Raw genomic sequence first — 19,092 nt, 5'->3', positions numbered from 1 at the left:
GAAGCTGCAGGAATGATTACGGCAGCAGCTAACATTTCCTATGCCATTGATATATACCAGGCACTGCTCTGTTTTGCATCAACTCTAGCATCCTTGTAACAACTCAGTGAGACAAATATCTTATTTTATTGATGATCTTGAGGTTCAGAGAGGAAAAGTAACTTGCCCAAAGTCAGAGCTACTTAGTAACAGAGTCAGCAGAGTAAGACCTCTATCTTTTTTTTGTTTTTTTTTTTTTTGAGACAGGACCTTACTCTGTCACCTAGGCTGGAGTGCAGTGGCACGATCTCAGCTCGCTGCAGCCTCAACTTCCAGGGCTCAAGTGATCCTCCCGCCTCAGCCTCCTGAGTAGGGAGGGACTATAGGCGCACAACACCATGCCTGGCTAATTTTTAAATTTTTTGTAGAGATGGGGTTTCGCCATATTGCCCAGGCTGGTCTCGAACTCCTGAGCTCAAGCAAACCACCTGCCTTGGCCTCCCAAAGTGTGGGATTACAAGTGTGAGCCACCATGCCTAGCCTCTATCTTTTTTTTTTTTCTGAGAGAGAGTCTCGCCCTGTCACCCAGGCTGGAGTGCAATGCCTGATCTGGGTTCGCTGCAACCCAAGTAGCTGGGATTACAGGTGCCTGCCACAATGCCCAGCTTTTTTTTTTTTGTATCTTTATTAGAGATGGGGTTTCACCAAGTTTGCCAGGCTGGTCTCAAACTCCTGACCTCGTGATCTGCCTGCCTCGGCCTCCCAAATTGCTAGGATTACAAGTGTAAGCCACCACGCCCGGCTGCCTCTATCTTCTTAAGGAGTAGAAATCCGACAAGATCTGAGGGGCCAGGGATCTGTCTGGACAGGCCGATGTTTTCACTCCCACCCCGGAATTCTTCCCATTATCCAAGCTTTCTTCTCAGCCCTGAAAAATGAACTTTGGCTGGCTACTTCTAGAGCTCTTTAGATAAAGGAATTTTTAAAGTAATATCTTATGATTGTTTTTGAAACAGGTTCTTCAAGCCCCTGTAATCTCTCTTGGCATGGGGGAGTAGATGTCTTTTTCTAATCTATTTCTCTTTATATCCTGCACATTACTTCAAAAGGTTTGCTTTCTTATTCTATTATGCATCCAAAACCCAACAAATCCTAGGGCCATCTTTTGCGATTTACTTCAAATAATAGATTTGAAAAGTCACACGCCTCTCTCTTTGCCCAAAAGAAGCTGAGAACAATGAAACTTTTGGTCTCAGGTGAATCTTTTATTATTTCCAACTGAGACAAACATTTTTCCAAAGACAGTAGCACAGTCATTGTCACAAGCATGTTAATATGTCTATTTTGCAGAAAAGAATATGCTACGTCATGCAATTCACATTTTCAATAGCATTCTGACAGAAATTAAAGACATTTCCAATTGTGTCAAACATTTAATGAATAGTAAGTTCTACTTTCTGCCCTTGGGTAGATAAATGGTGTCTTTCAGTGAAGTGGTGAAAAACAGATCATGTGATGGCTGCTTCTTAACAGTGCCCACCGCTCCAATGACAGTCAGCCCCTTTGGCTGAATTTCTCAGCTATCTTCTGTAGTTCCAAATCCATTGCAGCCAAGTTTTCGAGTTCTTTTTTCTGGAAAATACGGAAAAGTGGAGGCATGAGGTCCCAAACCAATTTCTTTTGCTGTAGTTTGTTGGAGTATGAGTGGAAAGGGGAATTTTAGGCATGTTAGAAGCTGCATTAGTCAATCTACATCAGTAACTCTCAAAGTGTGGCCCCCTGACCAGTGGCATCAGCCGGGAACTTGTCAGAAATGCAGATATTGGGGTCTTACTTGGGACCTACTAAATGAGGAACTCTGGGGGATAGGAATCCCTCATGATCCTGATGTACATTCAACTTTGAGAAGCACCAACCTACATAATAAATATTAGGAAAAAAACATTGTTTGGGTAGGTTCAGTTCCAATAGTGTTACCTCCCCCAGATATAAATTTCTGACAGCAGTAGGGCATGAAATAATAAAGATAGCAAACTAAATAGTCAAGCAAGTAAACTTCTCTATCACCTATTCTCCCTACCTCAGGGAGAGAGTGATGAACAAACAGATGACCGAGGGGAAGATACCAGAACAGTAGTTGTCAACCTTGGCTGAACGCTGCAATCATCTGGAAGCTTTAAAATATTCTGATGATCAGGCAGCACCCTAGGCACTAAGCAGACAGAATCTCTAACACAGTAATTTTTCACGCTCTCCAGGTGATCCCAGTGTGCAGACAACGTTGAGAAGCAATGCAACTGAGTGAGGTGGACAAGGATGTGGACGATGGCTAGATGTAGGTGGAAACCGACCCCCAAGGCGGCCTCCACTCCATTACTAGGGCATGATTTTCATAGTGATTAATTCCCACCAATTTCTCCCCGTTAATATTGGATAGTCTTGAACATAATGTGCTAACATTGACCAGAGTAAGTACTTTTAAACAGAAGCCCCAAACCATACCTCGTCCTCTGTCAGGACTGTCTGGTCAGCCCTGTCCTTTTCATTTTCTGCCTCCTGGCGGGTGCTCACCGGCTCCTCAGAATCATAGAAGTCTGGAAACTCGGCTGACTTCTTCCTGTAGTGAAGGAGCTGGTCCAGTTGGGCCACCCTGTCATACTGCCTTTTCAGGTCCAGCTTGGGGACCCTGGCAAGGTTTCTCTTCTCATACCCCCAGTTCGCATCCTCAGAGAAGGGCTTTTTCTCCCACCAGTCATAGTTGTATTCTGGGATGAAATTCTTCTCATTCAAGGTCAGCTCATTTTCCTCTTCACCCTCGAGAAAATTGTCATCCATGTTGTCTCTTCTTTCAAAATGGCTGCTCTTCCACTGGAGAGGGTCGTAGTATGGGTTGAACAGTTCCCCTAATCTCTTCCTCTTTTCAGCTGCGTGATGGGAGCCATATTGTTTATCTTGAAACCTAGCTTCCTCCCTGTTTTCTTTAGTGTCCTGCAGGTCTCCCTGCTGCTGCCATTTCCCTTGGGCTCCTTCCTCACCATAGTTGAGATAATTTCTGTCCAGCTCTTTCCATGCACCTTGTGGATGCCTCCTTGCCTTGTCCATCTGGTTTTCTTGGACACGGTGGTGTCCTTCACCCAAGAACCTTTTCTCTTCTCTGGTGTCAGACATGAAATAGGCACGTGGCTCCCCTCCCCTGCCTCTGTGATGGTGTCCCTTTCCCGGCTCAAGGCCCCTCTCTTCCTCACTTTCTTCACCATATCCATGTGCCATTTTATCAAGCTCTAAGCTGGGGTAGTTTCTTTTGTCCTCCTCATCCCAACTCTCCTCACTCTGAGGTCTTGGAGCCCTGTATTCCTCACTTCCTCTGCCCCTATAGCGCTCCCACTCCAGGTCCTCAGGGGCCTGGACACCTGGATAACCCTTTATTTCCTCTCCATATTCGGGTTCTTCCTCTGAAGCCCTGTAGTGGGTTGAATGGTGGTCCCTCTTTTCCCCTAAATTGGCCATGCCGACGTTTGACTCCTCAGATTCCTCCTGGGGGTGCCCCTTTTCCTCAGAGGGAAGACTCCCTCCTTGAGAGGACCTGTCAGGCCTGCTCCTCCCATGGTGGTGTCTGGGCCTCGTACGTCGTTTGTCCACCTCAGAGGTGGCATCTTCCTCACCTTCCTCAGATTCTTCCTGGCTTCGGGGTTGGCCTTTAGACTCCTGGGGGTGATTCTCCCGGCTCCCTGCCTCCTCTCCACTCTCCTGGCTACTCTTCTCCCGGCTATGCGTCTTTTCCTGAGAGTGCCCGGCAGCATGTGTTTCAGATCTGGCCACTAACTCCTCTTTTTTTATAGCTGAAGCCTGATTTCTTTCATTGAGAAAAGCGTTTTGTGTCTCTCCTGGCTCTTCAAGGTGTTTCTCTTCACTGCTATCTTCCCCTCGCTCCCCTTTTTGATAGTTATCTACCTCTTCCTCCTCCTCCTCATCCTCTCTCTCGCTCTTCTCAGAATGGCGTGTCTTCGCTTCTTCGGAGACTTGGCTGTCGGAGGGATAGAGGCGCCGCTGGGGCTCATCCGCTCGCTCTCGGCTGTGCCCGCCTCCCTCTGCCCATTTCTCTGTGTCTGCCTTTGTTGGGCCTTGGACGTCCTCCTCCCCTGGGGCTCCTGCCTCCTCCCTGCTGGAGGACCCGTGGGCTTCCGAGGCATCAGCTGGGTCTCTTAACAATCTTACTTCAAACTTTGTGTTTTCATTTTCAGTTGTCTCTTTGTCTTTGACGTCTTTTCTACCTATAATGAAAATGAAGAGTAGGTATAACTTCAGAATTGCTTGTGGTTCGACAAGCACCAGCCTCAGTAATCACTACAAATCCTGATGACACTGAAAATTGCTTGGATAATTATTTAAGTTAATGAAGAATATACTCAGATTCATTTTGAAAGTCAATGCTATGAAAGCTCCTTGACTGTGTTTAAATCTAGTAATAAACTGCCTATATTTTTATGTCTTCATAATACCCAGCCAGCTTCTCTCATTGGTACTACCAATGATCAAACTGAAATCGAGATATAGATTTATGAAATACTAGAATTTAGAAGCAGAAAACATCTTAGAATTCATCTAATCCAGTCCAACCTCTTCTTTTTGCAGACATTGAGACTCAGCATGGTATAATCCAAGACCATTCTTTCCATATTTTCTTCAAGTAGGAGTTAAAAAGTTAGCATTATGTGAATAGCTCTAACAATAATCCAGCTAGATAGTTAACTAGCCAAAACAAGAAATATCAAGATTCAAAGGAGTATTTAAACATTTGAAATTATTAGTTTATATCAGACTTCTATTATCCAATCAACTGTAGACTCAACCTAGCAGTATGTGATATATAACTTAGTAGCTGGTGATAAGGGTGTACATTTCTTGCCTGAGAAAACTGCACATCCGTGGAAAGGGCCATTTCTTTTTTCACTCAGGTTCCATCCACCCAACATGTTCTCATATGTTGGGGACAAACTTCAGCACAATGAGTTATCTTTGTGTTTCTTGAGTCAGAGTACATGGTATAACTGATATTTTAATTGAATGCTATTCTCGTCCATCTTTTCCAAATATCAATAGCTCCTTTACTAAATCCTCCTTAACTCAAGGGCACCCCATGAAAGGAGATAGGCAGTTAGCACTGTCTCAGTTGTTAGCTGGGAGGGCTTGGATTTCAACCTATGTCACAGAGTTCAGATAAAATGCCTGAAGCCCAGGCCCCTGACAGCTCTGGGTCTACACTGCTGACACCATAAGCCCAAGTGCTGTTGAGCACTTGAAATGTGGCTGGTCTGATCTGAGACATGCTATATACGTAAGATACACATCAGACTTCTGAGAATAAAGAATAATGTGAAATAATCTCAACAATTTTTATATCATTATATGTTGAAATAATATTTTGGATGTATTGGATAATATATATTTCAAATAGATCAGATTTATAAAATTATATATCAGAAAAAAATTGGATAAAAATAAAATATATTATTGAAATTAATTTCTACCTGTCTCTTTTTGCTTTTTAAATGTGGTTACTATAAAATTTGAAATTATATTTGTGGCTCACATTATATTTCTATTGGGTGGCACTGATAAGTTATTTTGAAATGATATTTGCAAAATGGAAAAAAATTATTTATTTTGTAAAAATGTCCAAGAAATAGTGGACTCTCTGTACCTCTCTGTTTAAAGTCCAGTCTGGCATGATAATAATATTCTCATGTTTATGAGGCAATGAAAATGTCCCTGGCCTTTTCCAGACATCTGAGGGAAGGCCCATCTGTCACCAGTCTCTTTGCCTCTTAAAAGCCAGTGGTGGTGTGTATGGCATTGGGGCATGGCTAGCCAGATGGGCACGGGGAAGCATGGTGGCTCTGGGCAGTGCTATTGACTAAATGTTTGTGTGATTCCAAAATGTTGAAGCCCTAATCCTCAATGTGATAGCATGTGGAGGTGGGGGCCTCTGAGAGGTAATTAGGTCATCAAGATAGAGCCCTTACAATGGGATTAGTGCCCTAAGAAAGGAGATATGAGAAAGAGATGATTTCTGTCTCCACCAGATGAGGATACAGTGACAGAAGGCAGCCATCTACAAGCCAGGAAGTGGGCCCTCATAAGACACTCTGATATTGGACTTCCAACTGCTGTAACTGTGAAAAATAAATGTTAGTTGTTTAAGCCATCCAATCTATGGTATTTGATATAGCAGCCCAAGCTGACTAAGACAGACAGATACTGATGTCATTCTGAGAGTTGGTTGAAATAGAGCTGATCAGACAAGATCTCAGCCTCCAGGGGCCGAGTCACTGTGGTCCCTTTCCTACTGCCTACTGATTTGTGAGTCTTAAGTGTCAGGAACAGAAGTATTTTTATTTTTTCCCAATTAAATATGTACTGCCTGAGCAGCATGTGCCTGAGGCTTAGCTCTTCCTACTAAATTTAGCTTTAAGCCCCCGCAGGTGGGCCTGGAAGAGGGCTGTGATTAGCAGCACACACGCACTGTCAATCTGTAAAATCAAGGTGTGAAGCTCACGCTTACTTTCAAGCGAAAACAGGGAAATGCATCTGTCATGCTGTAAGGATGACCAGATCAACCCTAGTCAAAGAGATTCTTGTACCTGTTAAGAAATTAGACTACGTCTTTCCTGAGGTCTCTTAAATCCATAAAATAATGATTCTGTCCTACTCTCCAAATACTCATTTGCTCAGTGAGTATATGCTGACTCTGAGACATGCAAGTAGGAGTGGGAGTGGAGATGGGCGTGGGGTGGAACAGAGGCTGTATAAAGGCATTCTTCCAACCAGTTGGGCAAAAGCTCCACCAGTCTTCTGACCAGTTTACGACATGCCAACAAGAGAGAGAGAACTAGAATAGGATAAAAGTTGCAAACTGGTGCATCAGAGGTAAATTCTGTTTGACCTAAACAGCAGTTTTAGTACATTTGAATTCAGAGGTGATATGAAAATACCAGGAGATGTCTTTTAAAAATCAAAATTTTAACTTCTTTTGAAAAATCCCAAGATTTGACAACATAGTCTGTATTTCTCCATAACGGGATTAGAGCTGAGAATTACCTGCTCCCTCTCAGAAAAGGCATGTGCCCTCCAATCTGTGAGTCACTTCCTGTCCTGCCTTACTCTTTTGTGTTATTTGTCTGTCTAGCTCTGGCTGGTGTTTAAGGCTCAACCACAGAAGAGCTCTTAAACCTTCACCATCTCAGCATTCTGTCACTGTCTGGGTATAACATCTCCAGGATCCTTAGATACATTTGATTTTTCCCAGTTTCCCTATGTCTCTCTCAACAGACATCAAAAGACCTCAGGGCATAATCAGGGCTGGAGCAGAGGCTAGAGTTACTGTGCCATAATCTAAGGGCTAAGATCTTAGCAAGCAGGCATAGGCAACTTTTCCTAAGCAATTGTGGTTCTTTGGTTAGCTGATGGGACAGACCCCTCACTTTTGCATTGGTCTAGTAAACAAAGGAAGGGAAAGGGAGATACCAAGATGGGTTTGCCAAAAGGAGCAGCCTTTACTCTCTGCCTAGTGACCCACTCTGCTCTTACTCACTTCCTGTAACTGCTGGAAAAAAGAAGGAAAGAAATTCAGAAAGAGGTATGTGGGCTAGAAGTGGTAGGAAAGCTTCCATCCACTGTTTCTAGGGTCCCTACAGGCTCAGGCCCCCACAGCTACCATTGTTACCTGAAGCCCCCAAAGGCAGATTGAATTAATTCAGGTTACTTTTTTTTTTTTTTAGACAGAGACTCACTCTGTCACTGAGGCTGGAATGCCGTGGGGTGATCTCGGCTTACTGCAACCTCCACCTCCTGGGCTCAAGCGATTCTCCTGCCTCAGCCTCCCGAGTAGCTGGGACTACAGGCGTGTGTCACCACGCCCGGCTAATTTTTTGTATTTTTAGTAGAGTTGGGGTTTCACTGTGTTAGACAGGATGGTCTTGATCTCCTGACCTTGTGATCTGCCTGCCTCAGACTCCCAAAGTGCTGGGATTACAGGTATGAGCCACTGCACCTGGCCTCAGGTTACTCTTTTGGCCAATCACTATTTGCTTTTTACCATTTCATGCATGAGGGCTCATGTATAGCTATAGCAAGAGAATCTTGCCTGGCAGCGAGAGGTGTTTTTTTTTTTGACGGAGTCTCACTCTGCCACCCAGGCTGCACCCAGGCTGGAGTGCAATGCCGCAATCTCAGTTCACTGCAACCTCTGCTTCCCAGGTTCTAGCAATTCTCCTGCCTCAGCCTCCCGAGTAGCTGGGATTACAGGCGCCCACCACCACACCTGGCTAGTTGTTGTATTTTTAGTAGAGATGGGGTTTCACCATGTTGGCCAGGCTGGTGGCAATGAGAGATTTTTTTTTTTTTTTTTTTTTTGATGGAGTCTTACTCTTGTTGCCCAGGCTGGAGTGCAATGGTGCGATCTTGGCTCACTGCAATCTCTGCCTCCCAAGTTCAAGTGATTCTCCTGTCTCGGCCTCCCAAGTAGTGGGATTACAGGCGCCTGCCACCATGCCTGGCTGATTTTTTCTCTTTTTTTTTTCTTTTTTTTTTGTATTTTTGGTAGAGACAGGGTTTTGCTATGTTGGCCAGGCTGGTCTCAAACTCCTGACCTCAGGTGATCCACCTGCCTCGGCCTCCAAAGTGCTGGGATTACAGGCGTGAGCCACCATGCCCACCTGAAAGATTTTTAAAGGTGAAAAAATAAGATAAAATCTACTGTTCCCAGCCTGACTACAAGTTTAAAAGCAGAGGACAGTGTTGAAGAGGGCAGTGTTTTCTGGATTTGTTTGAATCAGTTTGGCTTCATGCATAACAGAGACTGCATAGTCTTGTAAAATTGACCTCATGATGTCAATTTCCAACGGATACTGCTTATATTACTGTTCAAATTTTATTTTCAGCAGAAATGATTTCATATTGAGAACACTTCACAAGTTGGACTCAGAAAGCCGTTAGTCTGCCTCACTGGAATGCACTGCCTCTACCTGAAACCCTTCCAGTTCTCAGGCCTGGAACTCCTGGTACCATTTGGTGATACCTTCTATTCTAGTAAGCTGTGCATTAAAATATCTTAGCTAATTTGTTGTGTAAATAGGCCAGAATTTTAAGTCACCTTTCTAAGTTTCTTGCTTCTCAGCTTCCTGATTCTCACTGTCAGAAGAGCAAAAGGCAAAGAGAAGAATGATTTTTAAATCTCCCTCTGTCATCTTCCAACACTTCCATAACCCCCCTCCTCATCTAATCACAAACCAGCATTTCCCAAACCCCCTCCACCCAGATGAAGTCCTGTTCTAAAAATCCAAAGTATGGAACTAAGGAATTTAAGAACGGATAGACATCTGAAAGACTATCACTGAGTTCAACTCCTTCATTTTACTTTGAGGAAAAGAGAGGCAAAGGGTCTTTCCTATAGTCACACAGCTGCGAAGTGGTAAAGCAGGAACTAGGAGTCATATCTTCTGTCTCCCAGATACTGGCCTAGTCAATCAATACTCTTCCTAGTGCATTATGCCCCCAGGTCATTTGTAGATAAAGTAGAAGGTGATGTGGAGGGAGTAGGAAAAAGGATCACTGCAGCGACCAAGATCTGCCTGCAGTGTGGGACACTTACTCGTCTTCAGGACTTGGCGGCACTCAGGGGTGATGGGTGGAGCGCTGGACTTCGACAAGGCATTTGAGAGGACCTCAATGATGCAGTGAGTCACCTGGGGGGAAACCCGAAAGCAGGTTGGAGAAGCTGGTGTCATTGGATGACAGACTACTCAACCCAGAGCTGCTGTCAAGGAAGACTTGACTACGTGACCTGCGCTGATGCAGTATTCTTAGGGCGGAGATACAGATTTACAGGAACAGAATGAAATCTTCCAAACTTCTACACAGAACAATGCAAAAAGGCACTGAGTTGGGATTATCTGGAGAGGGGAATAAACACCCGTTTCTGAACCAATGGCACAGCTATCCTCAGGGGTGCTAAGCCATCCTGACAGGAGATAGGAGCTCAGTGCAGGAGGGGCATCCCTTGCTCACATTCTGTCAGCAATGAAAACCTGGCTTTGTAAGATTATGTCGTGCGTGTGTTTGATTTGGTATAATAGGGACTGGGAGAATCTAGAGTCTAGATACAAGTCTAGATTCTAAGACTGACATTGCAACTTACCATTTCTTCATTGTGGTTCCTGTTATCCACTGGCATGGAATTGACAGCTTTGAAGGAGAAAAAGAATGGAAAATGACTTGAGTTGGTTTGAGAGCTGTGTGACCCCAAACTGACAAAATCACCCCACATTAATTGTTGTTTTTCCCCTGGCAATGTCTTAAATATGTTTGGAAACAAATGCTATTTTAGATTCGGTATAAATCAAATCTAGACCACAGACAAGGAGGGGACTTCTGGGGAACCAGAAATGTCCCGTTTTTTAATCTCAGTGCTGGTTACATAGGTGTGCTTATTAAGCTGTGTACTCATGATCTGTTCAATTTTCTATATATTTTATTTCAATTAAAAGTTTAAGCTAGGGCTGGGTGCGGTGGCTCACGCCTGTAATCCCAGCACTTCGGGAGGCCAAGGCCAGTGGATCACGAGGTCAGGAGATCCAGACCGTCCTGGCTAACACGGCGAAACCCCGTCTCTACTAAAACTACAAAAAATTAGCCAGGCGTGGTGGCATGCACTAGCTACTTGGGAGGCTGAGGCAGGAGAATTGCTTGAACCCAGGAGGCGGAGGTTGCACTGTGCCAAGATCGTGCCACTGTACTCCAGCCTGGGTGACAGGGCCAGACTCCGTCTCAAACAAAAAAAAAGTTTAATCCAAACTAAGTCTAATAAAACAAGAATGCCCTCCTTGATCCTTCTCTGCCTACCCCAAATAGGTAAAGATCTGTGGCTCTCTCTCCGTATCTCTGTTTCCAAAAATATATCCTCCCAAAACTTACTTCCTTGACAAAAACATGGTTATGGATGTCTTCCATAATTAATTACCTCATTTTTTACCCACAAGGCCTTTGCCTGAACAAGCTCTTTTATGCATCCGTATCAACATTGTGTTTCTCTTTCTCCACACTGTTTGCAACCATGTAAAGAACACGGCAGGTATCTAACCCTCCTAGTACAGCATCAAGTCCATAATATTATATGCAAATTGGTGTTTAACCATTGGTTTATAAGAATATTTTAAAAGAAAAATTTTAATTTATTTCAATAAAATTTCATGGGATTCTGCCTATCTTAAAACAGTGTTTGAAGTTGCTTTGTCTTCTTCGAAAATGCTTCGGGTAATTTTAATTTTTCAGTGCCATTTTTTTCTCTCTCAAAGCTGCTTTGATTCTTTTTTCACTTTGACTTTGTTCTAAGCCCTTTCCATTGGAACAGCCCAAAGCATTTACATATAAGTCCATCTCTACAGTTCTCCTGGCATTCCCTGTAGCAGGCAACTGAGCAGGAGAAGCTAGTGCAGGAAATTATTCTAAGTCCCTGAGAAGAGAGTAGAGCTAGCTGAGGCAAGTTCTCAGACATCAGACATGAAAGCTATTCAAATGCAGCAACCCAACCTTTCCTTGCAAAATGCTTTGCTCTAAGCCTCTTTAAACATTCCCCACCCCCTATCAATTACATATCATGGGACTCAACCTGGAAGTAAAACACCTATTCATTTACTTACTTTGCTAAATTTTTCTTTTCAAAGCATGATCTAGGATCACTTCAATTGTTTCAAGAAGCCCAAAGTTATGCTATGAAGACCCCAAGTTCTTCCTGAAATGCTTATCAGGCAAGATCCAGTTGGCCCACTTTTGGTACCCAAGGTCCAGTATACTCAACTGTTCTTTCGTCCTCCAAATGGCTATTTGAGAACACACCCATTTCAGCACTTTCTCTTTCCACCGGAAATCTGTAATACCCTCTGCAAATAAATGACTGTGAGAGAATAACTCCCCTAATAAATCAGATGACTTTAAAAAAATCCAGCTTTACTAAGCCTTCTTGATAATGCAGTTTCTTGCTAATACTTTCCCTTTTTTTTACAAATGTAAAATAGATGTTTTTATTAACTACTGGTATTGCCGAAGTATTAATAGTTACCAGATTTGGGGGCAGAGAAAGATTTTTCTTTTACTACTCTAGACAACTTGTAGCTTAGGTTTGTATTTATGAAACCGTTGTTTCTCTGACTGAGGCTCTTCAGATCTCTTTTTGATGTAAAAAAAAACTAGGGTCTGCTTTTGAACATACATTATACATCTTGGTGGGACATCTAGGTGCTTCTGTATTTTTCCGGTAAAATTTTGACAACAAGGTAATAGCCAAAGGCATGTTGACATCCTTAAAGTAGTTCAAGTTACTTTTGCATACGGTAAGATTCAGGTGGCACAACAGAAAACCTAATGCTCTCTGTCTGTAGGGATATAAGAAAAAAAAAGAAAACCTACTGCTTGTGTTAAAAGTAAAGCAATCAAATGGTAGAAAAATTATCAAATAATGTGGTAAATCTGAGAGTAACTTCTGATGTATTAATATCTAATACTGTTAAGATTTGATACTGGATTGAAAATATAGCTGTAAAATAAGTTAAACAAGCTCTTCTGAATTTAGAAACCATTTTCCCGGCCGGGTGCAGTGGCTCATGCCTGTAATCTCAACACTTTGGGAGTCCGAGTCTGGCGGATTACCTGAGGTCAGGAGTTCAAGACCAGCCTGGCCAACATAGTGAAGCCCCATCTCTACTAAATACACAAAAAAATTAGCTGGGCCTGGTGACACACACCTGTAATCCCAGTTACTCGGGAGGCTGAGGCAGGAGAATTGCTTGAGCCCGGGAGATGGAGGTTGCAGTGAGCTGAGATTGCACCACCACACTCCAGCCTGGCCAACAGAGCAAGACTGTCTCAAAAAAAAAAAAAAAAAAAAAAAAAAAAAAAAAAAAAAAGAAAGAAAAGAAAAAGAAAGATAAAGAAACCATTTTACCTAGAATAATATGGATATCATTTTACTACTTCCCTTATATTAATTTCTAGAGTGCACAATAGCTTCCATAGAAGGTTGTGCATATCTTTCAGAAGTTCTTAAGGATAAGTGAATGAGCTAGATGTTTTCTTGAGGCTTCCCCAAGCCCTGTAATTTTGCAAATTACCAGCTCTACTTGACGGCTAACATGTCTCATTGCCAGAGGCTGTGGGGAGGTGGGAATGGAGAGGTGCTTGCTAATGGGTTTGTGGTATCTTTCTGGGGTGATGAAAATGTTCTGAAATTTGATAGTGGTAATAGTTGCACAATCTGCAAATATACCAAAAACCACTGAATTATATACTTTAAAAGGGTGGATTATATAATATACAAATTATAGCTCAATTTTTAAAAAGATTATGTCTTCATTTTAGCTGCTATTAAAATATAAACTTTTATTTAAAATATTCTGTTACATAAAAGATCTGTAAGTATTGTACCACAATAGTTAAATCATTCCCACAAATGTCACTGTTTTTGTGGTCTACAGCCTCCTAAGCAAAGCAATTCTTCTCTGAAAGTATTTTGACCAGAAATAATTATAAATATTCATTTGATTTTCTTTAATGAAATTGAGAACATTTATTGGCAATTTGTGAGAATGACAAGAATTTTAGCAAATTCTGAATGTGTATAGCTTACAATAAAATTAATTATGACTGGCTTTCATTTTGTTTCTGCCTTTTGGATCTAGTAATTGCTGCCAATAAAAGCTTCATATTCATGGATGGCAGTATCTCAATTCTAGGCAGGAGTCTCAATCTCAGATATGAACAATTTTCTAAATCATTAAAACAGCTGAAGAAAACCTATAGTTTAATTTGGTGCTAGTATACTTACTTCTCAATAGTCTCAATATCTCAATACCCATAGTTGACTCGACTTCAACACACACACACACACACACACACACACACACACACACACACTTCAGATCTTCAGAGATCATTTGTTTGAGATTCAGGGTAGTTTGAAAGATTAATCCTACAATCTTCCCTACAAAAAGGGAAACAGTCAAATATCTACTACTTAAAATTCAATCCTCCTAAATTGGCTAAAACATTTTTTTTACTACTCCAAAGGTACTTTTGTGGTTATTTTGTACTCTAATAATTTTCCTGGAGTACAGAAGTCAAAATACTGCGGTTTCCATTCATAACTAAAAAATGAGGGGCACATGTTCTCAGAACTGCTGAGGCTTTCACAGGTTAAAAAAAAAATAATTCCTTTGAGTGTGAAATTAGAAATTACCTGTCCCTAGAGATGGAAATACAAAATAGAGGAACATATTATATTAAACTTGTACATACATGAGCACACATACACACACATTATATATGGACATGTTAAGAAAAGGGATATATCTTATATATATATAGGACTCACTTTTATCTCATCATACTTATAGGACAATAACAATAATAAGGGAAATTATGCAGGCACTAAATAGCATCATACATGTATTCCTGCCTCTCTGTAGTCGCCTGGCTTTAAAAAGCCAAACAGATACAGAATCAGACAACAGAATCTCTCTAGACGGGCAGAGAGAGTGTGACATCTTGGAAGCGAATACAAAATGTGGGGTTTCCTTGGAGGTATGGCACGTTTTCTTCCTTCCTATCTAGAGGAAAACTCAGATACAGAAAGACTGAGGCTCCCCTGGTTGGGCTAGGAAGCCCTTTAGCTTTTTCCAAGTCAAACGGGTGGGAGGAGCTGAAGGAAAACACCCAGGGAGGAGAAAAAACGAAGCAAGAGATAAACCTTCCCCTCAACCCTCCCTCTCTCCCGGGATCCGCCAGCCTGGCTGCGGGAGCGGCGGGGAAGAGCGAGGCTGGCGCTGTCCGCGGTGCTGACCGGCCCGCCGCGCCCACTCACCCGCCAGCCCCACGGCTCCCAGGAGGCTGAGAAGCAGCGTTGGCTGCATGGCCCCGCTCGCCGGCCCCTGTGCGGAGAGGAAGATGGCGGCTGGACCGGAGAAGCGAGGCGCAGGAGGAAGGCGCGATGGAGCGGCCCCGGGAAACCAGCGTGCCTCCTGGTCCCCGCGGTGTGGCGCGGCTGGCGCAGGCCCCGCTCTTTTAAAGGGCAGGCGGGGGCCGCAGGGCCGGGAGGGGCGGGCAGCCAGGAGCGGGCGCCCCCTAGCTCAGCCCTGACGTCACGAAGCAGCACCCCCAGGCAGCGACGCAAATGGGCGGAAATCTACGCCAGTCCAGTCGCCTGGTGTGCAGGGTCTGGAGCGGGGGTGGGGGAAAGGCGGGCCAAAGAATGGACGGGCGAGGGGAGTAGTGCAGATCTGAGATGGTGGGGGAGGTGGGAGGTCCCGCTTGGAGTGCCTCAGCCTGCTCCCCATCTCCCCCCACACACCATCAAATCTAAAACCGTGTGTTTGAGACTATATGCATGTGTGTGGTTGTGCTGAGATGTGTGCATGACGAGGTCTGTTTGTGTCTCCTCGACCTAGCTGAGGAAAAGACTCCTTCTACCGAGAGAGAACTAAATGGTTGGTCAGGGAAAATGGAAAAGACAGTGATAGCTTTAAAAGTGCAGCCGGAGAATATGGGACCTGCTGTTCTCTCAAACTTTTCTTTTTGTCTGTATATCCATCTACCTATCCATGATTATATCTCCTATTCATGATTCTCTGTCTCTCTTCCTCCTCCCTCTCTGAATACATAACATATACACATGGTTAAAAAAAAATCAGACGGTACAAAAGGATTTACTATAAAAGTCTCCCTTCCCCCTTTATTTCCATTTCTCAAGTTCCTCAATTCCTCTTTCAGTCAACACAACTTTACTACTCCTATAATTTAGGTCTGACTTATTTTGGAACATATACAGCTGCATCTTCTTTTGAATGATGTATTACATTGAATGGATACAATAGAATGTATTTAACCAGTTCCTTTTCTAATGAGCATTTATTCAGGTTGTTACCCTTTGGTCTTTACTCCTTTACAACACAGCCTTAGTCTCAGGGGTGGGTCGTGTAATAACCTGCTGGTAAGAAATAACCCTGTGCATCCTCTCTTGCTTTCAAATTGAGACAGTAAAGTATTTTTGTTATGATGTGTGAGAAAAAGGTGAAAGCATCTTCCAGAATATGTTTGATGTGGGTTCCCTCAGCCTAATGAGGAATCAGGAAGCAGCAGCAGGCAGGTGACCTGCACAGAAGAGGAGTAACACAGGCTTTGTGGAACCGAGTGAGACTTCACTGGGCTCTCTTCATTCGGGGAATGAGGATGTCTGCATGCACAGCTCAAGCGAGGTTTCAGTTTACTTTTCTTGAAAATTAATGAGGTTCAAATTCTTTTTGTATGTGCTGAGTGAATGGCTACATCTTCCTGAAAAAGCTGGAAAGTATTTCACTAAGACCACAGCCACAGAATAGTTAAAAGAATGGTCTTAAAAAGGATATTAGTGGAACAATGGATAAATGTTGAATAAGATCTGTAGGTTACTGTATTGTATTGTATTGTATTGTATTGTATTGTATTAGTGTTGATTTCTTGATTTTGAAAATTGTACTCTGTGCCGGGTGTGGAAGCTCACGCCTGTAATCCCAACACTTTGGGAGACTGAGGCGAGTGGATCGCCTGAGCTCAGGAGTTCAAGACCAGCCTGGGAAACATGGTAAAACCATGTCTCTACCAAAAATACAAAAAAAAAAAAAAAAAAAAAAAAAAAAAAAGAGAGAGAGAAAGAAAATTGTACTGTGATTATGTAAGAAAATGTCCCTGTTTTCAGGAAACACATCTTGAAGTAACTAGATGTAAAAGGGTGTCATATGTACAACTTCCTTTCACATTTTTAGAAAAAAATATAAAGATAGAGAAAAAGAGAATGCTAAGGTAAGTATGGCAAAATGTTAACATTCAGGGAATTGAGAAAGGTATAAGGGAATTTTTTTACTATTTTTGCATTTTTCTGAAATCTGAAATACATTTAAAATTGAAAAAAGAATATTTGGGGCACGAAAGAGTCTGTTTAAAACCTCTGTAGAGCAGTAGGTACAGAAAAAGAAGCTGTTGAGTGAGGGCTGTTCCTTGGCTGCAGATCTGCAAGCAGTTTTTCCTCTGGAGTAGAAATTATATAAGGGTTCTAATACTCTTTAAGATGCGCTGATTGCCAACAGTTCTTTAAAGTTACCACCTTCCAGGAGCATCTGCATCTCGATTTTCCAGTGATTTCCTTCTCTTCTTGCTCCCATGAAAAGCATGGAGTTAAACAATGTTAACGTCATCTTGTGGCTTCTCAGGCTGGGGGCTTGGTCTGAGTTCATTACTCATCAAGTCCTGATGTAGGAAAGATCTTATTATTGTCAATTGGAATGAAGAAAAAAAAGGCAACCCTGGCCTACAGCCAGTTCCCACATTCAGACTTAGCTTTCTTTTTAAATTTTTCATCATTGTACAAACGTTTTATGATTTTTGCCTTTCACATTTAGATCTCTATGTACAAGGGGAAAAAACAGCCATAAGGAGAAGCTTTTTTTTTTTTTGAGACAGAGTCTCACTCGGTTGCCCAGGCTGGAGTGCAGTGGTGCCATCTGGGCTCACTGCAAGCTCTGCCTCCTAGGTTCATGCTGTTCTTCTGTCTCAGCCTCCCGAGTAGCTGGGACTACAGGCACCCGCCACCACGCCTAGCTAATTTTTGTATTTTTAGTAGAGACGGGGTTTCACCATGTTAGCCAGGATGGTCTCGATCTCCTGACCTCGTGATCTGCCCGCCTCGGCCTCCCAAAGTGCTGGGGTTACAGGCGTGAGCCACCAGGCCCAGCCAAGGAGAAGCATTTTTAAAGAATTCTCTCAAAGCAGGATGAAGGAGCAAAACCAAAATTTTTCTTAGGGACTAGGCCTTAGACTAAACATGGCATGAGCTAGGGGTATAGTCTTTTTTTTTTTTTTTTGAGACAAGGTCTTTCTCTGTCACCAGGCTGGAGTAAAGTGGCATGATCATGGCTCACAGCAGCCTCCAGCTTCTGGGCTCAAGCAATCCTTCCACCTCAACCTCCTGAGTAGGATTACAGGTGTATGCCACCACACTTTGCCAATTTCTATTTTTTTTGTAGAGACAGGGGTCTCACTATGTTGCCCAGGCTGGTCTTAAACTCCTGACTTCAAGCGATCCCCTCGCCTCGGCCTCCTAAAGTGCTAGGATTACAGGCATGAACAACTGTCCCCAGCCACATTTTTTAGCATATTATCACCCAATTGTCCTGGAAATTTTTATTGAAGTGACCATCCTTTCCCATCTGCTCTGCAATGTCACTTTGAAAAAAATATCTACAGTCCATAGGTATGTTGCCAGACTCTTCCAGAACATTGGTCCATTCCATATCACTGAACTATTTGTTCCTGGAAGCAGCACCACACTTTCTCTATCATCATATCTTCTTAATTTTTAATAAGTCTTCTTTTTTTGTTTTTTTTGTTTTTTGTTTTTTTTTTGAGACAGGATCTCAATCTGTTACCCAGGCTGGAGTGCAGTGGCCCAATCTTAGCTCACTGCAACCTCTGCCTCCCAGGCTCAAGTGATCCTCTCACCTCAGCCTCCAGCATAGCTGGAACTACCAGCATGTGTCACTGTGCCTGGCTAATTTTTTGTATTTTTTGCAAAGACAGGGTTTCATCATGTTGCCCAGGCTGGTCTTGAACTCCTGTGCTCAGTCAGCCTGCCTCGGCCTCCTAAAGTGCTGGAATTACAGGTGTGAGCCACTGTGTCTGGCCATTAAGTCTTGATGTCTACTGAAAAAGGTCTTCCCACCTTGTTTTTCCTTAGGATGGTATGGGCCATTTTTGGCCCTTTGCATTTTCATATGAATCTTGTAATCAACTGTCTATTTTCATGAAAAAAAAAAAAAAAACCAGTTAGGATTTTGACAGGAATTACATCACATTGATAGATCAATTTAGGAACAGTTGGCATCTTTCCAATATTGGGCATACTTAGGTTTTTTTTTTTTTTTGACATGGATTAAATGATCCTCCTGCCTCACTTCCCATCGTGTTGGGATTACAGCTGTGAGCCACTGTGCCTGGCCCAGACTTAGCTTTTTGATTGCTGTTAATGTTCTGAAT

At 42.8% G+C, this 19,092-nt stretch overlaps 1 protein-coding gene across 1 annotated transcript; it reads right to left on the bottom strand.

Annotated features, from left to right (window-relative positions):
* Window positions 1–1,223: 1,223 nt before the first annotated feature.
* CHGB (chromogranin B) lies at window positions 1,224–15,250 on the bottom strand. The gene is given in 5 exon segments (NM_001132333.1): window positions 1,224–1,611; window positions 2,482–4,250; window positions 9,629–9,722; window positions 10,175–10,221; window positions 14,891–15,250. Coding segments are annotated over 5 exon segments (2,037 nt in total). The 5' UTR covers window positions 14,940–15,250; the 3' UTR covers window positions 1,224–1,533.
* Between the last annotated feature and the right edge of the window lie 3,842 nt (window positions 15,251–19,092).

This window comes from Pongo abelii, chromosome 21 (assembly GCF_028885655.2).
Source record: "Pongo abelii isolate AG06213 chromosome 21, NHGRI_mPonAbe1-v2.0_pri, whole genome shotgun sequence".
Lineage (NCBI taxonomy): Eukaryota > Metazoa > Chordata > Mammalia > Primates > Hominidae > Pongo > Pongo abelii.
The sequence above is the reverse complement of the archived record's forward strand: the minus strand, read 5'-3'. Positions and strand labels throughout refer to the sequence as shown.